This window comes from Lissotriton helveticus, chromosome 4_1, assembly GCF_964261635.1.
Source record: "Lissotriton helveticus chromosome 4_1, aLisHel1.1, whole genome shotgun sequence".
Taxonomy (NCBI): Eukaryota; Metazoa; Chordata; class Amphibia; order Caudata; family Salamandridae; genus Lissotriton; species Lissotriton helveticus.
This window is the reverse complement of record NC_136063.1, coordinates 1,122,149,747-1,122,171,204: the sequence shown is the minus strand read 5'-3', so window position 1 is coordinate 1,122,171,204 and position 21,458 is coordinate 1,122,149,747. Positions and strand designations below refer to the sequence as shown.

The 21,458-nt window shown below is 43.3% G+C and overlaps 1 protein-coding gene across 2 annotated transcripts in view; it reads right to left on the bottom strand.

The window, feature by feature from the left end:
• The window catches only part of EPB41L4B (erythrocyte membrane protein band 4.1 like 4B), a 935,352-nt gene that overhangs the window by 327,798 nt on the left and 586,096 nt on the right, over positions 1-21,458 (bottom strand). For both annotated transcript variants that reach the window (XR_013610581.1, XM_078687730.1), the window contains exon 5: positions 18,194-18,238. Coding sequence is in view for 1 of the 2 variants with exons in the window: in XM_078687730.1 (XP_078543856.1) it covers positions 18,194-18,238 (45 nt within the window). In the remaining variant the exon portion in view is untranslated. The remainder of the gene's footprint in view (positions 1-18,193; positions 18,239-21,458) is intronic.

The window sequence follows — 21,458 nt, the reverse complement described above, 5'->3', positions numbered from 1 at the left end:
GTAGAATTGGCTTTCCCTTGTTATGGGTCATTTCGGATGGTGGTGCTATACCAACTGAGAGGAGTGATGTCTTCTCTGAAGCCTCCGCCTAGACCACACAATTTGAGGCATTAGACGCATGGATGAGGGAAGCAATGGCAAAGAGAAGAGAAGCGTCACAGGGAACAATGAAGAAAGCAATGAAGGCATATCAGGATGTTAGGTGGGATACACAATTGAAGAGGTGGAGAGTAGATACCATAGAGGGAGAACGTTTATATCCATTCAGGTTGCTAAAAGGATGGTCTGAAGGACAGATAAAGACAGAAGAGGACAGTGATACAGATGATAGCTTTCTAGCTAGATTGCTGGCAGAAAGTCCTCCACCTTATGATTCCAGATTGGAGTTAGAGAGAACGCTGCAACCTGGGAAAGCTTTAAGAGTAGATCGAACAGGTTCAGAAGAGCAGACAACAGGAGTAAGAGGGAGAATGGCGGTAGGAATAAGGATTCCAGGGGGATCTGGAGGGCCAGGATATGCAGATCCTGAGCACAATGGCAATGCATGGGGCATGCAGTTACCAGACTCTCTTATGGTACCAGTTACAATTGGACCTGTGGTTTCGAACTATAACCCAAATGAGAGAGCAAATGAAAGCCAACAGCAGACAGCGGGATATGAGACAGGAAGCCCCTAAGGTAATGTTTCAACCACAGGGTTTGTGCGAAGGTAACCATTGGAGAAGTCAAAGTTGTGAGAGAGAAAGTCGTCCGGTGTTGAGAATGGAGGAGAGTGCAGGTCCAACGAGGGCACAAAGTTGTGGCAATGAAGAAACAGGAAGTGAGAGGGGTCCGATGACTATACAAGTGGAAATAAAGGCACCATTATTAGATGTGGTCAGATAGAAAGTTGAAATAGATTAAGTGATATAAGGGAATCTCCTATTGGACAGGATTGAAACATATGACCCAAGCGAGTTGCTATTTGTAGCTAAGGATGTTACTAAACAGGCAAAGTGAGCTCATGAAGCATTGGTACAGTTGGCAAGATGGTATGAGGTGGATTTGGCCAAAACTAAATTGATGCAGGGAAGCTGCAGATTGAATTATACTGATCAAGATTTAGAGGAAAAGCGAACAACAGGATTAAAGGCACAAATTAGAGATTTGATTATAGCAATGCGACCGTGGAGAGAATTGGATAAATGGGAAGAAAGATGGCTAAAAAGAAAAGAGCCAAGAAAGTGATAGGAGATACTCCGCCTCCAGGTGGAGGGATAGGAGCAGCAGGAAATTTCCCTCTGAGAGAAGTACAGAATGGGGGGTAAGTACATGTGCCATTGAGCAGGGGTGACTTAGCAGCATTCACCAATGATTTTCCTCGGCTGAGGGAGAAACCTGCTGGCTGGTATAAACAAATTGATAGGTTTGTTAAGATTTCGAAAGTGTTCTGGATTGATTTGAATACCTTGTTTGACATAGTGATTCCGGGTGATCTATGTATGGCATGTAAGGTTGCCGTCGACTGGTCTGCTACAGAACCGGCTAGAGATCTGGTGACTAAGGGTCCTTCAGCTGAGGTGATGAAAAAATAAGAACAAGTGATTACATACTTGCAGTCTAAAGTGGCCCTGCGGACTGTAGATCGGCTTAAAATTTATCGTACTACCCAAGACCCTAAAAGATCGGTTCATGACTTTTATGAAAGACTTTTAGTGGCATCTAAACAACATAGTTGATTGGATATTGTGGAGCCAAAAGATATGGGACAATTTGTTTCTAAATTTGTGTTGGGATTGAAATCTGATATCAGTTTGATGAAACAGCACCACTTGATATGTCGGCAGAATAAATCTGTTGATGAAATTTTGCGTTATGCAAAATACTGCAGTGAACAGGTAGAGGCAGCACAAAAGAAAACAAAGGAAAAATTAATGTTGGTACAGTTGAGGAAAGCCAAAAGGCCTGGATGGGGGCAAAGAGTTGGAGGTGCGATGGGAAGAGGAAGTGGTAGAGGAATGAGCCAAAAGACTGTCACAACCTGGACAGGGTAGAGGAAGGGGTGCAGATGTCGGTATGGGAGCTGAGAGGGTGGCAAATCAAAAATGTGACACAGCCTTCCACTATTGCCACAGAATCAGGCATTGGAAGCGCCAGTGTAGATTGAATCCAGCAAATCAACTGCAATATGAGGGAGAGGGACAAATGTCAGAAGGTGTGAATACTGTGACACAAGCTAGATCCATGTATGGAAGAGGTTGTGAGTCCCAAATGCAGATACCACTGCCTCCAAGAATACTCATGAGTAATAAGACATATCGCCAGATGCCTCACTTTGAGATAAAAGACAGAGAAGATCAAATACAAGATCCTCATAAGTATCAGAGGGGGTGCAGGGAGAGTGCACTTGGGCTGCTGCTCTGGAAGTGGATCAAAGTGGACCGTTTGTAGATGCAAAGGTGAATGGACGTTCTGTTCTTTTTTGTTAGACACTGGAGCTGCGCACTCCACAGTAGGGACAGAAATGGTCCCAGATTTAACCCTGTGAGGAAAATCAATCAAAGTGGTGGGAGTAACCAATTTGAAACTGACTAATCCATTAACAAATTAATTACCTGTGAGAACCCTTTCAGGACCAGCACCAATTTGTGGTTTGTGATTCCAGCCCAGTCTGTCTATTGGGACGAGATCTATTGTGTAAGCTAAATTGTACCATATCATGCAATCCGAGGTGTGGAGTTACAAACCTATGATGACGATTTTAAAATGGCCAATATGCGTTTGTGTGCAGAGCTATTTGTGGTTCTCACAATAGAAGACCTACCATATGACTTGAGAGATTCAGTTTCTCCTTAGTGTGGGATTTCACGGGTGAGGAGATAGGATTGATCCGAGGGGTTGAGCCTGTTAAGATACAGGTCAAACCAAAAGCTGAATTCCCACAAATCCCGCAGTATAAATTGACTCCAGAAACTGTGGCTGGAATACGACCTGTAATTGAGTCTGACTGCACAAAGCATTCTGAAGGAGATAAGAGGAAGTCCCTGTAACTCACCTATAATGAGACTACAGAAGCCTAGTGGCAAGTACAGAATAATGCAAGATTTGCGCGGGGTCAATGAAATTGTGATCCCATGTTGTCCTGTGGTACCGAATCCAGCTGTTATACAATTTCAGATACCTTGTGAGGCTGAATGGTTCACAGTCATCGATTTGTGCCAGGCGTTTTTCTCCATACAAATGCATGAAGATAGCCAGTACAGTTTTGCGTTTAGGATGGACGACTGTGTGTTAACATGGTGTAGGATCCCTCAAGGGTATACAGAAAGTCCCTCTATCTTTAGCCAGTGTTTGAAAAAGAATCTTGAAGGGCTAGTGATGCCCCAGAGCTCAGTCCTGGTAGAGTACATCAACGACCTTCTGGTGGCGTCAGAGACTGAGGATGCTTGCAGGATTGATACAGTAGTGTTGCTCAATCATTTGGCAGAGAATGGACACAAGGTGTCCCCAAACATGCTTCAGTATTGTCAAACAGAAGTGCAGTATCTAGGTCACCGAATTGAAAAGCGAAAACGAAGGGTGTCACCAGATCGCATAGAGACGATTCTGCAAATGGGAACTCCGAAAACACAGAAAGAAGTCCACATGTTTTTGGGAATGGTCGGCTATTGTCGACAGTGGATCCCAAACCTTTCCTTGCAAGCAAAGCCACTTTTGAGGTTGACTCGAAAGGACATTAGTGATCCGGTCCCATGGGATGATCACTGCTTGAGAGCCTTCAACGAGATGAGAAAGAGTCTATGTCGCGCTCCAGCTCTGGGAATGCCAGATTACAATAAGGCGTTTTCGCTCTTTTGCTGTGAGAAAGAAGGATGTGCATTAGCGGTCCTTGTACAGACACATGGAGGTGCCCGTAGACCAGTGGCTTTTTTTCTGCTACATTAGATCCTGTAGCTTCTGTGTTGCCCGGATGTTTCAAATCTGTAGCTGCAACAGGTGTCAGCATTGAGAGATGTGAAAGCATAGTAATGGGTCACCCTCTTATTGTTTATGTGCAACATTCAGTAGAACTACTAATGACAAGAACAAAGACACAACATTTGACAAATAATAGACTTACAAAGTATGAGCAGGTTATATTGGCTTCTGAAAATGTTACTCTAAAAGGTTGTACAACTTTGAACCCTGCTACACTGTTGCCTCTTCCACAAGAGGAAGGAGAAGATTGTGAAGAGCATGACTGGATGTTACTGAACTATCTAGCAAACCCAGACCTGACATGGTTGATGAACCATTGCCCGAATCTGATTTGATCTTTTTTGTTGATGGTTCATGCCTAAGAGACAATGTAGGGTGTTTGAGAGCAGCTTCTGCTGGGTGTACCATTTTGGGGGTGTTCGAAGCTGCCTGTTTGAATAGAGTATATTCTGCTCAGGCGGCCGAAATTATTGCTCTGATACGTGCCTGTACCATTGCTAATGGAGTTCGAGTGACTATCTATAAGGACAGCTAATTCGGGTTTGGAGTGGTTCACAATTTTGGACAGTTATGGTCTCAAAGGGGATTTTTAATGTCCTGATGGTCCCCTATCCATAATAGAGAATATGTACGTCAATTACTGGAAGCCTTACAGAGACCCAAAGCAATAGCTGTAGTTAAGTGTGCAGCTCATGGGAGAGGAGAAGATTTTGTCACCAAGGGTAATAACTATGCTGACGAAGTAGCTCATTTTTGTGCACTACATGTTTGCGTTTTCAATGGAGAGTATGTAGGAGAAAGCACAGAAGAGACCGAGCTTAGCATGTTGTTGGCTGTGGCTGAATACATGGGATGAGGTTAAGCAGCTGCAGGATGAGGTCTCAGAGGAGGAAGCTGCATCATGGGTTAGAGTCGGATGTTAAAAGAGAGAAGATGGCATTTGGGTATCGACAGATGAAAGGGCAGTGTTACCTAACTGTTTATTGAGCCCAATGGCAACGAAGATTCACGGAACAGTTCATCTTGGCATAGATGCCATGGTGCGGGTGTTCAGGCAAACATGGTTTAATCCCCGATTTCATGTGCATGCTGAAGCAGTCTGTCACAGGTGAGTTACGTGTCAACAAATGAATGTGGGGAAAAGAACTGTGGTTGTGATGAGTCAAATTGGAAGATCAGGAGGTCCTTTCAATAGGATACAATTGAACTTTATTGAGATGTCGAGATGCAATAGATTGAGATATGTTTTGGTGGCGGTGTGCATCTTTTCACGTTGGGTTGAGACGTATCCAACTAGACGATGTGACAGTCTCATAGTGGCAAAACTTCTCTTAAGGGAACTGATACCGTGGTTCGGATTTCCGACCTCAGTGGAGACAGATAGAGGAACAAACTTCATAGCGAACTCATGAAATTATGGAGTACAGCTTTGAAAATTGATAAGAGACTGCATTGTAGCTACAGGCCTGAGGTTTCTGGTCTTGTGGAACAGATGAACAGCGCAATCAAGATGAGGGTGTCAAAGGTATGGTCGTCAACTTTATTGAAATGGTCTGTTGCGTTGCCGCTGGTGCAGAATCTGCGAAGTACTCCTGATAGGAATTCAGGGCTCCCTCCCCACAAAATATTGATGGGAAGAGCTATGCGACTGCCTATGGTGCCAGCTACTGCATTGATAAACATCACAGATGATTTGGGTATGGATTATTGTAAGGGACTGGCTGATGTGGTTAATTCTGTGTCCCACCAGGTCGAGAGTGCGACTGCATCCACCTCGAGAGACTTACTGCATGATCTAAACCCTGGTGATTGGGTGCTTGTCCGAAAGCACGTGAAGGAGAGCTGCCTTGATGCTCGCTGTCGAGGACCATATCAGGTGCTTCTGGTCACAAGTACAGTGGTGAAGTGTGGAGGATTGCCAAACTGGATCCATGCTTCATATACTCGCAGAGTCCCATAACCTGTTGAGGAAACGACTCCTCTTGTTCCCAGAAATGCGATCAAAAGTGCAACAGAAACAGAATGAACAGGTCAAATCATGAGAACTCTTGATGAGGCGGAACAATCAACCGAGCAAGAAAGAGTAAATCAAACAGCTCCCGAAGTAAATTCAGAATCAGAAATAGACGACATTACAGAGGTGAACTTTGAACCAGAGCAGAGTGAACAGCCTGGTGCCGAAGGATCAGATCAAGAGGAAGAGAGGAGAGCAGATGCTGCAGCGGCAAAGTGGCTAACAAAGAAAGAAAGGCTGAACATAAGGCTTGCATCTGAGAAAAATCTCGCTCCGATTCCGGAAACATCGAATCCGATTAAAGTGAAACCAAAGACAGACCGGATGATCGAAGACGATCCAAAAGGGAGATAGTACCGTCTCGAAAGTATGCATCTCCTGAGTGGACATATGTGCCTGCAGATGCAGAGACCAGAGAGATCCGGGAGGCTGGGGACCGCCGGCACAGCGAGTAATGGAGAGAGCACTCTGACAATTGACCTTCAGTTAATTGTCCTTGGAGTGGATGCCTTCGGAATTTTGACTCTGACAGTTCCCAATCCACCAAGGCTGAGTGGGTTGCGCTTTTTGATCCTCAACCAAGTTGCTTTCCCCACTTTTGGTCGACAGCCAACCGCACAAGAAATGGGAGAAGTTTGTGCTGAAATACTACAGCTTGTTCTTGCTATGCTTAGATCTAATATCATAAATAATGAAGAGTCAACTGTAAAATAAATTAAATTAGCCTTAGAAGAAGATAACCTAGCCCCAAGAGGCAGAAGTTTTAAAATGAGGGGCTTTCAATAGAGAGAAGAATTGAGGGTCAGGGCGGAATACTTTTCTTCAATAGGTTTAGTATTGTTAAACTGAACATTGAAAAAATCGAATAGGCAAAGGAAAATAAAAAGACATTGTAAATAACTAAAAGAAGCAAAGTAAAGAAAAATAGAGACTTTGTTGAATTCAGTTATGCTTCAAATCAAACAGTGATTCACAATGGAGTCCGAGAAATCAGGACGCAAGCACAAATGCATAATTGGTACTCTTATCATTGTGGTGCTTACTGTCATAGCTGTGGTGATTGTTACATCTTTGGTTGGATCGCGCAATGCTGAAAAGAATGAAATGACATCTACCCCATCTACCGTAGACGTAGGAGAGGGTGCATCTGCCAAAGACAGAGATATGATTAGGGAAACTAGTTGGATGCTACACGTAGATTTGTCAAAAGGAGATTTAACGCTGAATGCATATGCTCGTTTGTTGTACAAATATGTGGATACAATGGAAGCGAAAGATTGTTATGTCTGTATGCAATTACCAGCATCGGTAGAAGAGGGCATCCGATATCATCACTTCCCGTTGACTTATGGCATCACATGTAGTGTGTTGCTGAGCATGTTTTATAATAAGGCCCATTTTGAGTACTATTTCACAAATTATGATGTGGTACTCTCAGAAGTTCCAGTCCTGAAGTACATGAATAAGTATGATTATTATAAGGAGGTAGAGAGGATGTCTATGTATTTCGCGCCTACTATTACTTTAGATACATCATATGCTCACAGACACAATTTGACTTGCCTGCTGACTGACATCGAAAAGACATCTGTGGATCAGCTAGGAGATAGACATAGACAGACCTTATTTAGACCAGACCCAAAGCATTTGGGTATTCCATGGACACAGGAAGAATTAGATCATAAGGCAAAGGGAAGTTCTGGTCCAATAGCTTTAGACTTCCAGCAGAAAGGAAAGTTATGTATTAGACACCCGTCAACTTATTATGACAAAATATTTGTGGATGAGAGGGATTGTGAACACATTTTCTTAATAGAGGAGACAATGAGAAAAGCATTTTTCGATAAATTAACCATAGTACCAAATGTGTATTTTGTGTGTGAAAAAGTGCTTATGTGAAATTGCCCAAGAATTGGTATGGTACATGCTATTCAGCGGTGGTATTTCCCAAAATCTTCCATGTAGATGATCTATGGCCCTTAGAGGGAAAAGATGTTCACAGAGGAAAACGTGGTGGAAGTGCTGGAGAAATTGTTGGAGATGTATTTGGAGCTATGATTCCAAGTGTGGGTGTGATCTTGAATGATGTGAAAATTAGAAAGTTGGCAACAATAGTGGAAAAACTCTGTAAATACGGCCCAAATATTGTTACTTGTTGATGGGGAAATGGTCTCGATAAGGGCTATGGTTCTTCAAAATCGTCTGGCTTTAGATGTCCTATTGGCAAAAGCCAGAGGAGCCTGTAAATTATTGAAAGTCCAACAGTGCTGCACGTATATTCCTGACAATAGTCGGGATATATGAATATATATCAGTAATATTTCAGAGATATCCCAAGATTTACGCGATTTGGCTGCAGATGGGATTTGGGAACAAATTGGCAAGGGATTTGGGAAGATTGGAAGATGGTTTGGAAACCTGGGACAAGGAATAATGGGATACATTTTGAAACCCATCATAATAGCAGTCATTTGTATCATTGTATTATTGGGAGTCATCAAAGCTTAAAAATGGCAAAAGGCACGTCATAATGAAAACTCCTTGAAGAAACGAGAGCAGCAGTTAGAACGACTGCAGGGCTTTCATTATCTGCATCTTAAGGGGTTAGAAAGATTTAGACAGGGTTGGCAAGCAACAACCTCTGTTTAAATCTATCTCTTCTGCATAAAGAAAACTATAGGAGAGTGAGATGTTGGTGTTGTGACACTAGTCATAAAAGGGGGGACCTGATAGAGCGCTTATAGCACTCCACATTGTATTGGTGCATTATACTTCTAATCAAATGTATCTACATGTGTTTTTATTGTTTGCAGTGCCATATGTTTATTAAATGCATGTATTCCACATCTTACACATAGAAATGCAATGTACGCCTTTAAATAGAATTTACATGTATTAGAGACACCATCATTTCGGTATGCATAATGTGCAGGATGACATTCATATCAATGTAACTGTGTGTGTTTAAGTTGCCTGCACTGCAGGCCCAGAGCTGCAAGTTGTTGCCAGTTTCAAAAGCCTTAGTTGGTAAAAGAACTAATTACATTAATCTTTTGTGTGTGCCAGAACAGTGTGCTCTCATCCCACTGTAGGTAGAGGAATTTGACCTTGTTATTCTTAGTTTAAGGAGATAACTGGAATGTCCTCGAAGAGTCGGAGAAGCGGGACAGGAGGATACCTTCTGTGCCTGGCCTATCTGAACCTCAAGGCCACTAAAAGACTAGAAGAAATTAATTAAATAAGTAACGGAAATCTACTGGGGAACTTTGCAAGTGAAATAATTTGTCATGTGATACATTTAGGAGGAGCTGAGTTTTGTCTTTTTGTATTATGCGCAGGGACAGAAAATCAGACTTCTAGATTTCGGAGGAGAAGGAGCATCTTAAGAGCAAGCTTCATAGCATTAAGCTATCTTGGCCCATTTGACGCGAGTACTTCTTAGGAAGTCTACATGTGCTGACACCTTTGGGAATTGATATAAGGGAAATAGGCAGAATCCTCAGAGAGAGTAGTGTAGGGAAAGAGAATTCATGCTTTCTTCCCTAATGCATAAGGAGTTGGACTCAGCCTCAATATTGTGTTGTATTTTAATTCTTGAATTTGTCACCTTATGCCTTCTGTGCCCAAATAATGATATGCGTAGGTACGGCTCTGTATTGATTTTTATGTACCTACATTCACTGATTCTTTGATGCGTTTACATTCAATTATTTTTGGCCTTAAAATAAAATCCATAACCGGATTTCGGAGTCTGTGGTCCTTTAAACATGACTAAATTGTAAGTATTATCTTGAAGTGTTTACTCCGCTCAACAACTTTCAGCAGGCAAATAAAAGACCATCAATGCTAAATTTGGAAGGGAAGGCTAGGCCTAAATGTAGTGTAATCCGGTGTAATAGACAAATCCAAGAACCAAACTAGAAAGCAGTGCACCCTAGCAGAAGAACAAGGAAAAGCATCTCCAATGCTGCCAATGGACTACAGCGACCCCCCCCCCCCATTTCCTTCCAAAATTACAGGCATGAGGAAACTTACAGGGAAAAGCAGAACTAACAAGAATTTAAACATTTTTACAAAATACTCTTTTTTTTCTTTTTGAACTCTGGTGTTAGCCAAGACATATTTTTAATAAAAATACATATACTGAACGTACTTGGGTATAGGGACTTTCAATCTGGCACTTTATCAATTGCTCTGCTGTAGAGTCGTTCACATTTTGCTTCTGCACATCATAACAGACAGCCAGGGATACAGCTTCAGCCCACGTCAGCCATTGGAGTACATGACTTGGACTGAAGTCATTCTGCTCTTCCCAAATGTGTACACCCACACAGTAAGTAGTCCTTTTTAGTGACAGGTACAACTTCTGCAATGTTAACTTTTCCATAAAATAAATATATTTTGGCTTTCGACAATGCTTGTTTTATTTGGCCAAGGGCCTGGCAGACTCCTAATACTGCTTCTGGGGCGATGTGTTAAGGCAACTGGCACAGTGTGGGTGTCAATATTTAATGTGGAGGGTTTTTATTTGCACACCGAGTAAACTGTAGCCATATACCACTTTGTATGTGTCTGGATAGCCCCAAAGCAGATTGTTCCAGAAGTAGGAGGGTTGCAACTTGCAACCTTCTCCCAAAACATAACAGTTGTAATTGGAAGCTGTGCGCACTGTGTGCCATCACTTGTGATCTCGTCTTGTAATGAATGTTACGGGTAGGTCCATCAGGGTTTCAGGGCAGAGTTACTGGGCTCACTGATGCTCCTCTGAACCCAAACGCATATTGATGGTTTGTGCAGAACAGGACACAAAATAATGTCCCCCATAGGTGTGCGCTCATGTGAGAGTAATTTGTGAGAAGTAATCTAAATAGGTGATATCATGTGGTGAGTTTGTTGAAATTGCTTACATGAAGAGGTTGATGTGCTATTCTTATAGTTTGGAGGCGTGTTGTGCAATATGAAGACTTTATTAGGACAGCCTGATGTGGTACAAGCTTGCATTGTGATACAGTGTACTACATTTATGCTGGTGTTTGTGTAACATGTTGTGGAGTAATTCTAGAGGATTGTAAGATTGATACAATGTATGGTTTTCAACCATCTCCTTTGTGCAAGTGAAGTTTATGACGACTCCAGTTTCTCCTACTTGTTTGGTGTGGTGATGTTTAGTGCTTGAGATGTGGCTTGAACCCTATAGCAGAGATGAATACATTGGAGTATTTCAATGTGCACACCGATGTACTTTGAGACAGTGTGGTATATAACGGGTTGTGTGGCATCAAGACTTGGGTTGAGTAATGTGCAAGTTTGTGTTGTGGTACAATGTGAAGGTTTTCATGGGTCCTGCAGTCAACTGTTGATCCTCGCCACACAAAAGTAGTAGGATGCAGGAAACGCAGGTGAGTACTAGCAGGAACGCTTCATTGACGACAGGGACTGCACATCAGCCAACAAGAAGGCAAGTAAAAACAACTGCTTCATATATTCAAAACCTTGAGTTCTGGGGTCTGTTGTGGAATGCACACGTGCTAGTACCCACAATGGGTGAGTATTCCACAACAGAGAGAAGCACAGTGAGGGAGACCACTTAAAAAGGGTCTGGAACTGGCAGCAAAATGGTGGATGGAGTGTTATGCTATCATAGGGTGCCGTAAAATGTGTGGTGAGATGTAGAGGGTACAGTGTAGTGTAAGCTGCTGTGGAACGGTGTGGTCCGATATGCTGGTGATCATGGCGTCATATAGAAGGGGATATTAGGTGGTGTTAGAGAAGCAGCATGAGGTAGTCTTGGAGGCATTAAGATGGGTGATAAGACAGTCATGTCAAAGGATGATGTAATATGGTGCTACTTGATATTGTTTTATGTTGTTTCTTTATTACCGTTGTGATAATGAGTGTGCAATATATTTGGTGCGCTGTGGTGATGCAGGAATTATGCTGTAATTTCTAATATGAAGTGAAGCGAGAGAAAGGAATGTAGAAGAAAGAGTGGGGAGAATTGGAAACGAGTGGTAACGAAGGTCAAAGTGGTGGAATGGCCTAGATTCTGATAAGGGAAGGTGAGTGGAAAAGGTTCGGACGAAAGAGGCAGCGGGTGGAGATGATCAAGAGTTTGATTAGGAGAAGAATAATAAAAAAGAAAGATGTAGGGTGAGTAAGAAGCATTTGGGAGAAACATTTTGGCAAAGCAGTATGGCGAGATTCAAGAGACTGGCTGGAGGGTTGGACACAAAGAAGATGGCTGTGGACTGGTCTTGCGTGAGTGTATGACAGGTGGAAATAACAAAGGGAGAGAGAGAGACTGGGTGGATTCGTTCTCCCTAATTAGATATATATATAAACAAAGAGAATCCACTCGTGGGTATGGGTGGTCCCTACAATGGTGGGGAGCACGTAGTGTTCTTAAAATACCCCTCACACACCAAAAGGACCCTTGGGGTCATGCTTCATCATTGGGGTCTTCGCACCCCTCTATGGGATGCGGCGTGCTGCTACCTACGACTACGCGGGAGCACTTTTTCCAATGACTATGTGTGGTGTGTGTGAGGTTATTTGCAAAAGTGAGTGAGTGGTGGGGTTCGAAGTGACTTTAGTGATGGTTAAAAGTACCTGGCTTGTGGGGTGGACTCAGAACATTTTTTAATGGGCCCCCGGGCTGGTACTGTTAAAAAAGGGTGAGTTTAAAGGTTCTTATGTAATGCAATGTACATCACCTCATGTGTGCGTCAACATGTTTCGGAGTGGAACTCCTTCTTCAGGACGGGGTGCACAAATCCCCACCTCATTCACGTTTTTCTACACAAAGTCTGTAATTTACAGAAAAGTGAAAATCTAAAAGTTAATATGTACCTAAAGCAATTGTCACAAAGATTTGTGCGAATAGCGAACCTAGAAAGACAGGAAAGAAACAGTAATATTTGTTTTTATAGCCATTCACTACTTGTACTATTCCAGGTTCAGTGACCTAAGAAAAAAGTGTGTGGGCAGCAACTCCTAGACAAGTATCGTCATCCTAATAGTGAAGGTGCGCCCTGTAAAAAAAGGGGACGAAGACAAGACATATAAAACACAAAACATAAAACACACGCTCTATTTGTTTAAACCTCTGTGGCATCTGGGGCCTAATACTGTGAGGAGTATAATAAAGTTGTTTAAATGCATACTTGTTGCCACACTATGGTGTGCCTCATAAGCCTCCTAACGTTGGGGGACTATCATGCCAATCTGCATCCTGTAAAGTAAGAGACAACTCAGATTTGCTTACTTACAGAGTTGGAGTATCTGCTGCTTGTTACCCGTTATAGTACTCACGATTGCGAGGGAAAATTTTGCCTTGCTGCCCCAACGCCCTCCGCTGTGAATGCGGGCTTTGCTGAGTTTCGCGCTTGTTATATCCGGTCTACTGGCCAATTAAGCTTTGATTGTCCGCAAAAATCAGAAGGGATGTCATGCCCATAACTGGTTATTCCGGCACACCTGTTTGTTGCAGGTGCCGGTCCCGGCTCACGCCCGGTAGTGTTTTGGGAGCGGATGTTATTGTGCATGTGCAAATCCCATCGTGTAGCGTCTTTTGTCAAAAAGGTTGTGCCGTAGCGAACACAGCGTGTCTCTCCTCCCGCACATGCGCATCGGCCGGGTGGCCTCAATGCAGCGTTTCTGTTTGGTTCTTTGGTTTCCTGAGCCACGATAATTCAATAAATGAATGTCCCGGACATTTGCGAGTCAGTTGAATGCTTATGCTCAATGGGGGAGATTAAATGCTCTGGAGGGCATACTCCTTGATTGTACAGGAGAAATAGATTTTAAAGGGGCAGTCAAATTAGAAAAACATCAGTCAAATGCTAATGCCACCGGGTAAGGGGTCCATCATTAATATCCAGAGGTTGATGGTGCTGACCCCATTGTGAGTTCTGTAGATTTGGCATGGGGTGACTAATTGGTTGCTGGTGGTGCTGCCTAGTGTCCAAGGCATCAGTAGGTCTCTCTGGATTTCTAGTAGGTTCACTATGGATGTGAGAGAAAGGAGTTCATTATGGAGAAGCCCCCATACTATTTCTGGTGTGAAAAATATATATGGGTGGGTTCCCACTGGTTGTTAATTCAGTTGCCCTCAAGGGATATCATCATTGAGGCCGCTGATATGGGTACCCAGACGGAACACCCAACGCTGTTCCTTTTCAAACAGACCATTCTCTGACTGTGGCTGTTCTATTACAGTCCAGTTCAAGTCGTTTACACAATGCTGTTCATTCAGAAAGTGGGTGGCCATTTTGGTAGTACTTTTTTTGCACCTCGCATTACTTTTATGCTCATTCATTCTGATTTTGACTGCTCTTGTGGTCCTCCCGACGTACTCCAGGCCGCACGGACAAGTGATCAAATAGACAACGTTTTTGCCGTTACAGTTTGTAAATTTTCTTTGGTCCCATGTCAACCCATTTCTGAAGGCTAGCTGCTTACTTTTCTTGGTCAAGTGGCAGCTACTGCAATTCCCACAGAGGTAGTGCCCTTGTATGACATGAAACCAAAGAAACAAACAAAAACGCGGCATTAAGGCCACCCGGCCGATGCGTGTGTGTGGGAGGAGAGACGCGTTGTGCTCGCTTCGGCACAAGCGCGTTGACAAAAGACGCTACACGATGGGATTTGCACATGCGCAATAACATCGCGCTTCCAAAACACTACCGCGTTAGCCGGGAACGGCACCTGCAACAAACAGGTGTGCCGGAATAACCATTTATGGGCATGATATCCCTTCCGGTTTTTGCGGACAATCAAAGCCGGTAGATCGGATATAAAAAGCATGAAACTCAGCAAAGCCAGCATTCACAGCGGAACCGCGTTGGGGCAGCAAGGCGAAGTTTTCCCTTGCAATCATGAGTACTATAACGGGTAACAAGCAGCAGATACTCCAACTCTGTAAGTAAGCAAATCTGAGTTGTCTCTTACTTTACAGGATGCAGATTAGCATGATAGTCCCCCAACGTTAGGAGGCTTATGAGGCACCATAGTGTGGCAACAAGTATGTATTTAAACAACTATTATCCTCCTCACAGTATTAGGCCCCAGATCCCACAGAGGTTTAAACAAATAGAGCGTGTGTTTTATGTTTTGTGTTTTATATGTCTTGTCTTCGTCCCCTTTTTTTACAGGGCGCACCTTCACTATTAGGATGACAATACTTGTCTAGGAGTTGCTGCCCACACACTCTTTTCTTAGGTCACTGAACCTGGAATAGTACAAGTAGTGAATGGCTATAAAAACAAATATTACTATTTCTTTCCTGTCTTTCTAGGTTCGCTATTCGCAGAAACCTTCGTGACAATTGCTTTAGGTACATATTAACTTTTAGATTTTCACTTTTCTGTAAATTACACTTTGTGTAGAAAAACATGAGCAAGGTGGGGATTTGTGCACCCCATCCTAAAGAAGGAGTTCCACTCCGAATCATTTTGACGCACACATGAGGTGATGTACATTGCATTACATAAAAACCTCTAAACTCACCCTTTTTTAACAGTACCAGCCCGGGGGCCCATTAAAAACATTTCTGAGTCCACCCCACAAGCCAGGTACTTTTTAACCATCACTAAAGTCACTTTGAACCCCACTACTCACTCACTTTTGCAAATAACCTCACACACCACACAAAGTCATTGAAAAAAGTGCTGCCGCATAGTCGTAGGTAGCAGCACGCCGCATCCCGTAGAGGGGTGCGAAGACCCCAATGATGAAGCATGACGCCAAGGGTCCTTTTGGTGAGTGAGGGGTATTTTAAGAACACTGCGTGCTCCCCACCATTGTAGGGACCACCCATACCCACGAGTGGATTCGCTTTGTTTATATGTATGACAGGTGCACAGGCTTTGTGCAAAGATACTGTAGGTGAGGATAGATTACTTATTTTTAGGACGGAGAAAGGAATATTGACTGGTAGCTGAGGTGCAGGCGAAGAGTGCTCCAAGAGTGAAATCAAAGCCGCCAAGGGGGGGGGGGGGGGCAGGGATTTAGGGAGAGTTGTACAAGTATTTTTAGTTCTGAAATGGAGATGAGGATTGAGACGAAGTGACAGGGAATGATGAAAACACAGAACCCTCGAGACAGGTGTAGGAATTTATCGAGTCCGGATGGTGTGGAGCAGGAGGTCTTGTTGCTAAGGAATGGATTGGTGCAGAACGGAATATTAGGATCATTGGATAATAGATGTTATTTGTTTCTTGGGCTACACTGTATTGGACTATGGTATGAATACCATTTGGCTGACTAGTTTTTAAAGGACTCTCGATTAAAGGAATAAAGGATTAATCGATTTGAGAAATACATTGATCTAGGGTTTTCCAGTTTATGGTAATTTCCGGTACTGTGATGAAGGATCTGACCTCTTGTAGCACAATTGCTTAGTTTGAAAGTCTAAATCGTAATATCAGAAGAACCACAGGATAAGAGTACGAGCCCTGATGACGTCCTGCCTCTAGGACGAAACGCGTCGGCTGTTGAACATCAAGAATAAAATTGTATTTTGAAATTGAACATCAAGAACAATATTATGTTTTTTTTGAAATTGTAAATTGATGTATGTTTCCTTTTGAAGATTAAAATTTCTGATTGAGTCTGAGATAAAACTAGCACTCCCAGCTCATTTTTGTATTGGTGTAGGAAAACAGTTTGCGTGATGGTTGTGATGTGGAGAAGAGGATGGCATCTACAGAGCGAAGGGTGAGGCCTAGGGAGAGAGACCAAGGTAATGGTAATGGTAGATGAATACTGCAGAGTGAGGTGTAGGGCGAAGGATGAGAGGGAATAATGCGAGGGCAAAGAGTCCGGTGATGATGGGGAGGTAAGCAAGCATTGTGGGAAACTAGAAGGCATGAGAAGTGGTACGAAGGAAGAGAAGCAGTGGTGGCTATGGCGGAGGAGCGTTGCCCCACTGCTTTTGAGCAGTGCAAAGTAAAGGAAATATAAAATTATAATAACTTTGAGTTATTATAATTTTATGTTTCCTCTGCGGGCAGGCAGGTGGGCAGGGCTGCTCTGCTCCCGGGGCAGGGGAGGAGTTGGTTGCCCATTCCTAAGTGCGCAGTGACCGCTTGGTCGGGCCTCTCGGGCCGCCCAAAACAGTCATGCCCACTTTCCCTGTTCTCCATTCAGGCTGCATTACAGCCTGCATGGAGAACACGACCAGGCCTCCATCCCGGGGTTAAACGTCGAACCAGGAAGCTCAAAACCAATCAACGTTGCAGTGCAATGTTGTGATTAGTCAGAGGAGCCTGGCTGCTCTACCTGGCTTCCTGTTCCTCAAGTCCCATGCGGAAAGCAGGAGCAGATACGGGGAACCGGTGGCAAGGTAAGTGCATATATATATATTTTTGCATTGCACAACCCTGCAAATGAAGGATGCTGGGTGCGCTGGATTCAGTCTACAAAATCGAATCAGGGGTGTAGCTTTGTCAGTAAAGTTGGGGGGGTTTGAACGTTTACAAACAATCACGCTGGTATAGCTCGTGGAAATACATTATATGAGAAACAAGGATGGGGGTGGTAGTAATGGTACAGTACAAATTGTTAGGAGTACTAAAAACACAATATGTTTCAAATGAACCAACATTTTTTAAGGTCTTCACTACAGAGATGAGAAGTGAGTATGTGTGTGTGATTTTGTGAGTGCATGTAAAAGTCGCAGGTGAAATCCAACAGACATCTTGCCATAACCGACTGAAAGGACTTAAACCCAACTATTTATTACAGAGTACATTATTTAGTGGGAGGAACACACTGTACCACCCTCCCCCCCCCCCCCCCCCATCCCACAGCCTATGCTCCTTAATCTAAGGTCTCAGTCCCACGCCTACTTAGATATTTTTCCTCCTGTGTGTAACCAGAGGATTACTGCTGGATGCCGGGATCCTCAAAATACAACTAGTAATGATAATGCGTTCCGAAACTTGGCAATACACACATAATTGCTTTTTTTATGCAGCCCAAAGGCACCATGCTCATGTTCTGTTAGGAGTAGTAAGGGATGAATTTACTCAAGCCCGACAATTGCTTGCCTGCATCAACATTTGTTTGGAATATAAAATGCCTCAATAGCTACACCGTCATAAAAATAAACATTTGAAAAAGAGCTCCTTAGAAGAAAGCTCATTAACAGTTTTTTGGTTGCAAGCAGGAATATTATACATAAATTTAACATGACACAAAAGATAACAAAATAGTTCTTACTTTCCTGAAAGAATGTCTTGTCGGAGCTGCAATACAAACAAGTACCTAAACGGAAAAAAAGGAAATGTTATCACCGATTAATAATGCAATGTTATGTGGACCCTGCGGTTTGCTGGGTCAAAAGGTCATTTAACCTAAGCTTAACTGCACAAGCATGCAATGTTGGTGTCTATGGCTTGGTAATAGTAAAGACATGTCCTTCTCACTACTGACTGCAGCAATGTGCATGGCTTGACAGTCTGAGAAGAAAGGTCTATAAAATCCCACTTTACACAAGTTTAATTATTCTCTTTTATGCTTACAAAATGTATCGGAAGTTATGGAGAGAAATATAATGACAAGAAGTTACAAAGGTAATACTCACATTTTATGAATAATAGACGTACAACTTCACTAAGAGATACATTCCTGCTTCGTATCTACACTATATTGTTGGAGATATCTCAAGTGAAAAGCTTAACCAGTTAAATACACAAGCACTCGAAAAGTCAATGCACCTAGCATGCATTGTGTGAAAAGCTCTGTGGTCTTAACTAGGGGATTCAACTGGGTAAGTGCATTTAACAGATCTGCAGACCTCCAAAGTGAAGTCTTCCAGGACTGTAGAAGCTGTATCTGAAGTAAAGAGGTCTGCGTCCGCTGCGCATACAATAACAAGCTACTTTACACATCACAAAAGTCACTATGGTACAATGCAATTGTCACACCCGATTTGGAGAAAATGAGCTACTGGGAGACAACCATAGTGTTTGGGGTCATTTGCTACTAGTGTCCTCGGATCTATCCTAATAGAAGCTTCATAAACTAGGGTCAAGTACACTCTTTCTGCACTTGATTTTTGGCAGCGAGGGTGAGCAGGTACAGTCTTCTCAAGGGTTCAGAACTGAGCAGTCCACCATCAAACAGTAATCTAATGTCCAACCCAGTGCTTATCCTTCAATTAAAAAAAATACTTTAATCCTACAACAACGTAAAATACTATACACTGCAAAGTTTCAGATACCTGGTTTCAATCTCACCACAATAGTCTAGTGAAATACTGATTTTACTCTATGGTGCTGGCTTCCCCTATCTCTAGTGTAAGGCCCCCCATCTAGCATAACTGTTGAAAGTAAGACCCAGTAGACGAGGTAAGAACTCAGTAACTCTTTATTGGCCATCCACTCTCTGACTCTGCCTCACAGTGCTTCACCAACATTCTAAAGCAGGCTCCCAAGGGAGAGTCCACTAGGGAAACATTGAGGGGAAGATGGGGGTAGAGCGAGAAAAAGAGATTACAACACACCTCCCTTTTTTTACATAATGTTAAACATTGGTACATTTGACAATTCTATCAACTCTACAAATGCCCATTTTCCAGAAGTACCACATTGTTGTAGGCCTTGGACACCCGACATGGAGGGTAGAATTTGCTTTTGCTATACAAGTCTTTTACACTCTTTTTGACTTGTACCCAATCACCTTTCCTCCAGTTGAGAGCTTTGACCCCATTCTTCTCATCGTACCACTTCTTGTAATTGCTTTGGTGACGATCCACCTTCTTACAAACTTCCTTGGGATTAGAACAAACCGCCCTACCACCCCCCAACCACATGGGGTTAACCTTTGTGCTGGGTTCTCTTCTTCTGAGAGCAACGGACGGAGACACCCCTGATATAAGATTGGCTGAAGTGTGGTACACCCATAAACAATCACGCAAGGATAAATCAACATCATACCATTTACTACAACTAACTATATGTGAAATTAAAAAGAAATGAAATGAAAAGAAGATTTATAAAGCGCAATACATTTACCCGAAGGTGACAATGCGCTTGGCCCTGTCTACTATGCCATTTGCCTTGGGGAAATAAAGCGCAGTTCTTTCATGTTTGATATTAGGATTTAGCAAAAATTCTTTTATCTGTTGCGATGTGAACTGTACCCCATTGTCGGCTTTTGGAACCGCCAGAGGTACCGACGAACAGAGCGGGGCCTCCTATGTACTGAGCCGTGGCCAGGTCTTACCCTCTCAATAGACGGAAGTCGTCATTCAGAGGAACTGGTATCCTTAATTTCAGGTAAAGAGGTTGTATCAGTTCCAACTCTTTACATATGTAATACTTGATTTTTTCACAATATGCACTTGCAGTAGCAATAATAATGGTCCTGACGAATGCATTGGATAGTATATCCACCATTGAAGAAACATGCTCCTGTATGATCAACGAGTTGCCAACATTGTTGTCATATATAAAGAAGGCAAACCAAGGACCAGCTGCGCATCCTATAGGCCAATATTGCTACTAAATGTGGAGCCTAAAGTCCTTGCGAAGTTGCTGGCAACACGTCTGATTAAAGTTATAAACACTCTGGTTCACCCTGAGCAGTCGGGCTTTATGCCACATTGTAAAACCGCCCTCAATCTGCGCCGACTACTGTGAGTACTGGGCAGAGTACCCACCATACTGGAACTGGCTGCTCTAGTATCATTGGACGCCACCATGGCATTCGATATGGTCGAGTGGCCATATTGATTCGAAGTTTTAAATAAATTAGGGTTTAGCCCTGAATTCACGAGCTGGATCCATCTCTTGTACTCCCGCCCCATGGTCCGAGTGGGTTTCAAGCTCTTTGTTGCAGTAGACCATGTCCATCAACCCGTTTTTCACCTTAGGGGTTCTATTACTTCCCCAGACGCAGGCCAATCATTTCTTGGCAAGCATCATAGTGGCTGAGGAGAACCTGGGGGACTGACAGTGTCATCATGTTGTACATCTTAGTAGGGCTATTTTAGAAGGTAAAATTGTAACATTTATCATAGATGAACTAGGTTCAAACACCTTACCCCAGTACTATTTTTGTACCGCTTTGTTCACCATAAGTTGGCAGGGTGTGCTCAGACGTGAATCCCTTGCTCACTTTCAATCAATCAATCAAATAATTTGTAGAGCGCGCTACTCAACCGTTAGGGTCTCAAGGCGCTGGGGGGGGGGGGGGAGTCGCTACTGCTCGAACAGCCAGGTCTTGAGTTGTTTCCTGAAGGAGAGATAGTCCTGGGTCAGTCGTAGGGGGGTGGGGAGGGCGTTCCAAGTCTTGGCCACCAGGTAGGAGAATGATCTTCCTCCGGCGGTGGCCTTGAGAATTCTGGGACGGCGGCGAGAGCGAGGCTGGCGGATCGGAGCTGGCGGGTGGGTGTGTAGAATGTGAGGCGGCTATTGAGGTATTCGGGGCCCATGTCGTGGAGAGCCTTGTGTGCGTGGGTGAGGAGTCTGAACGTGATCCT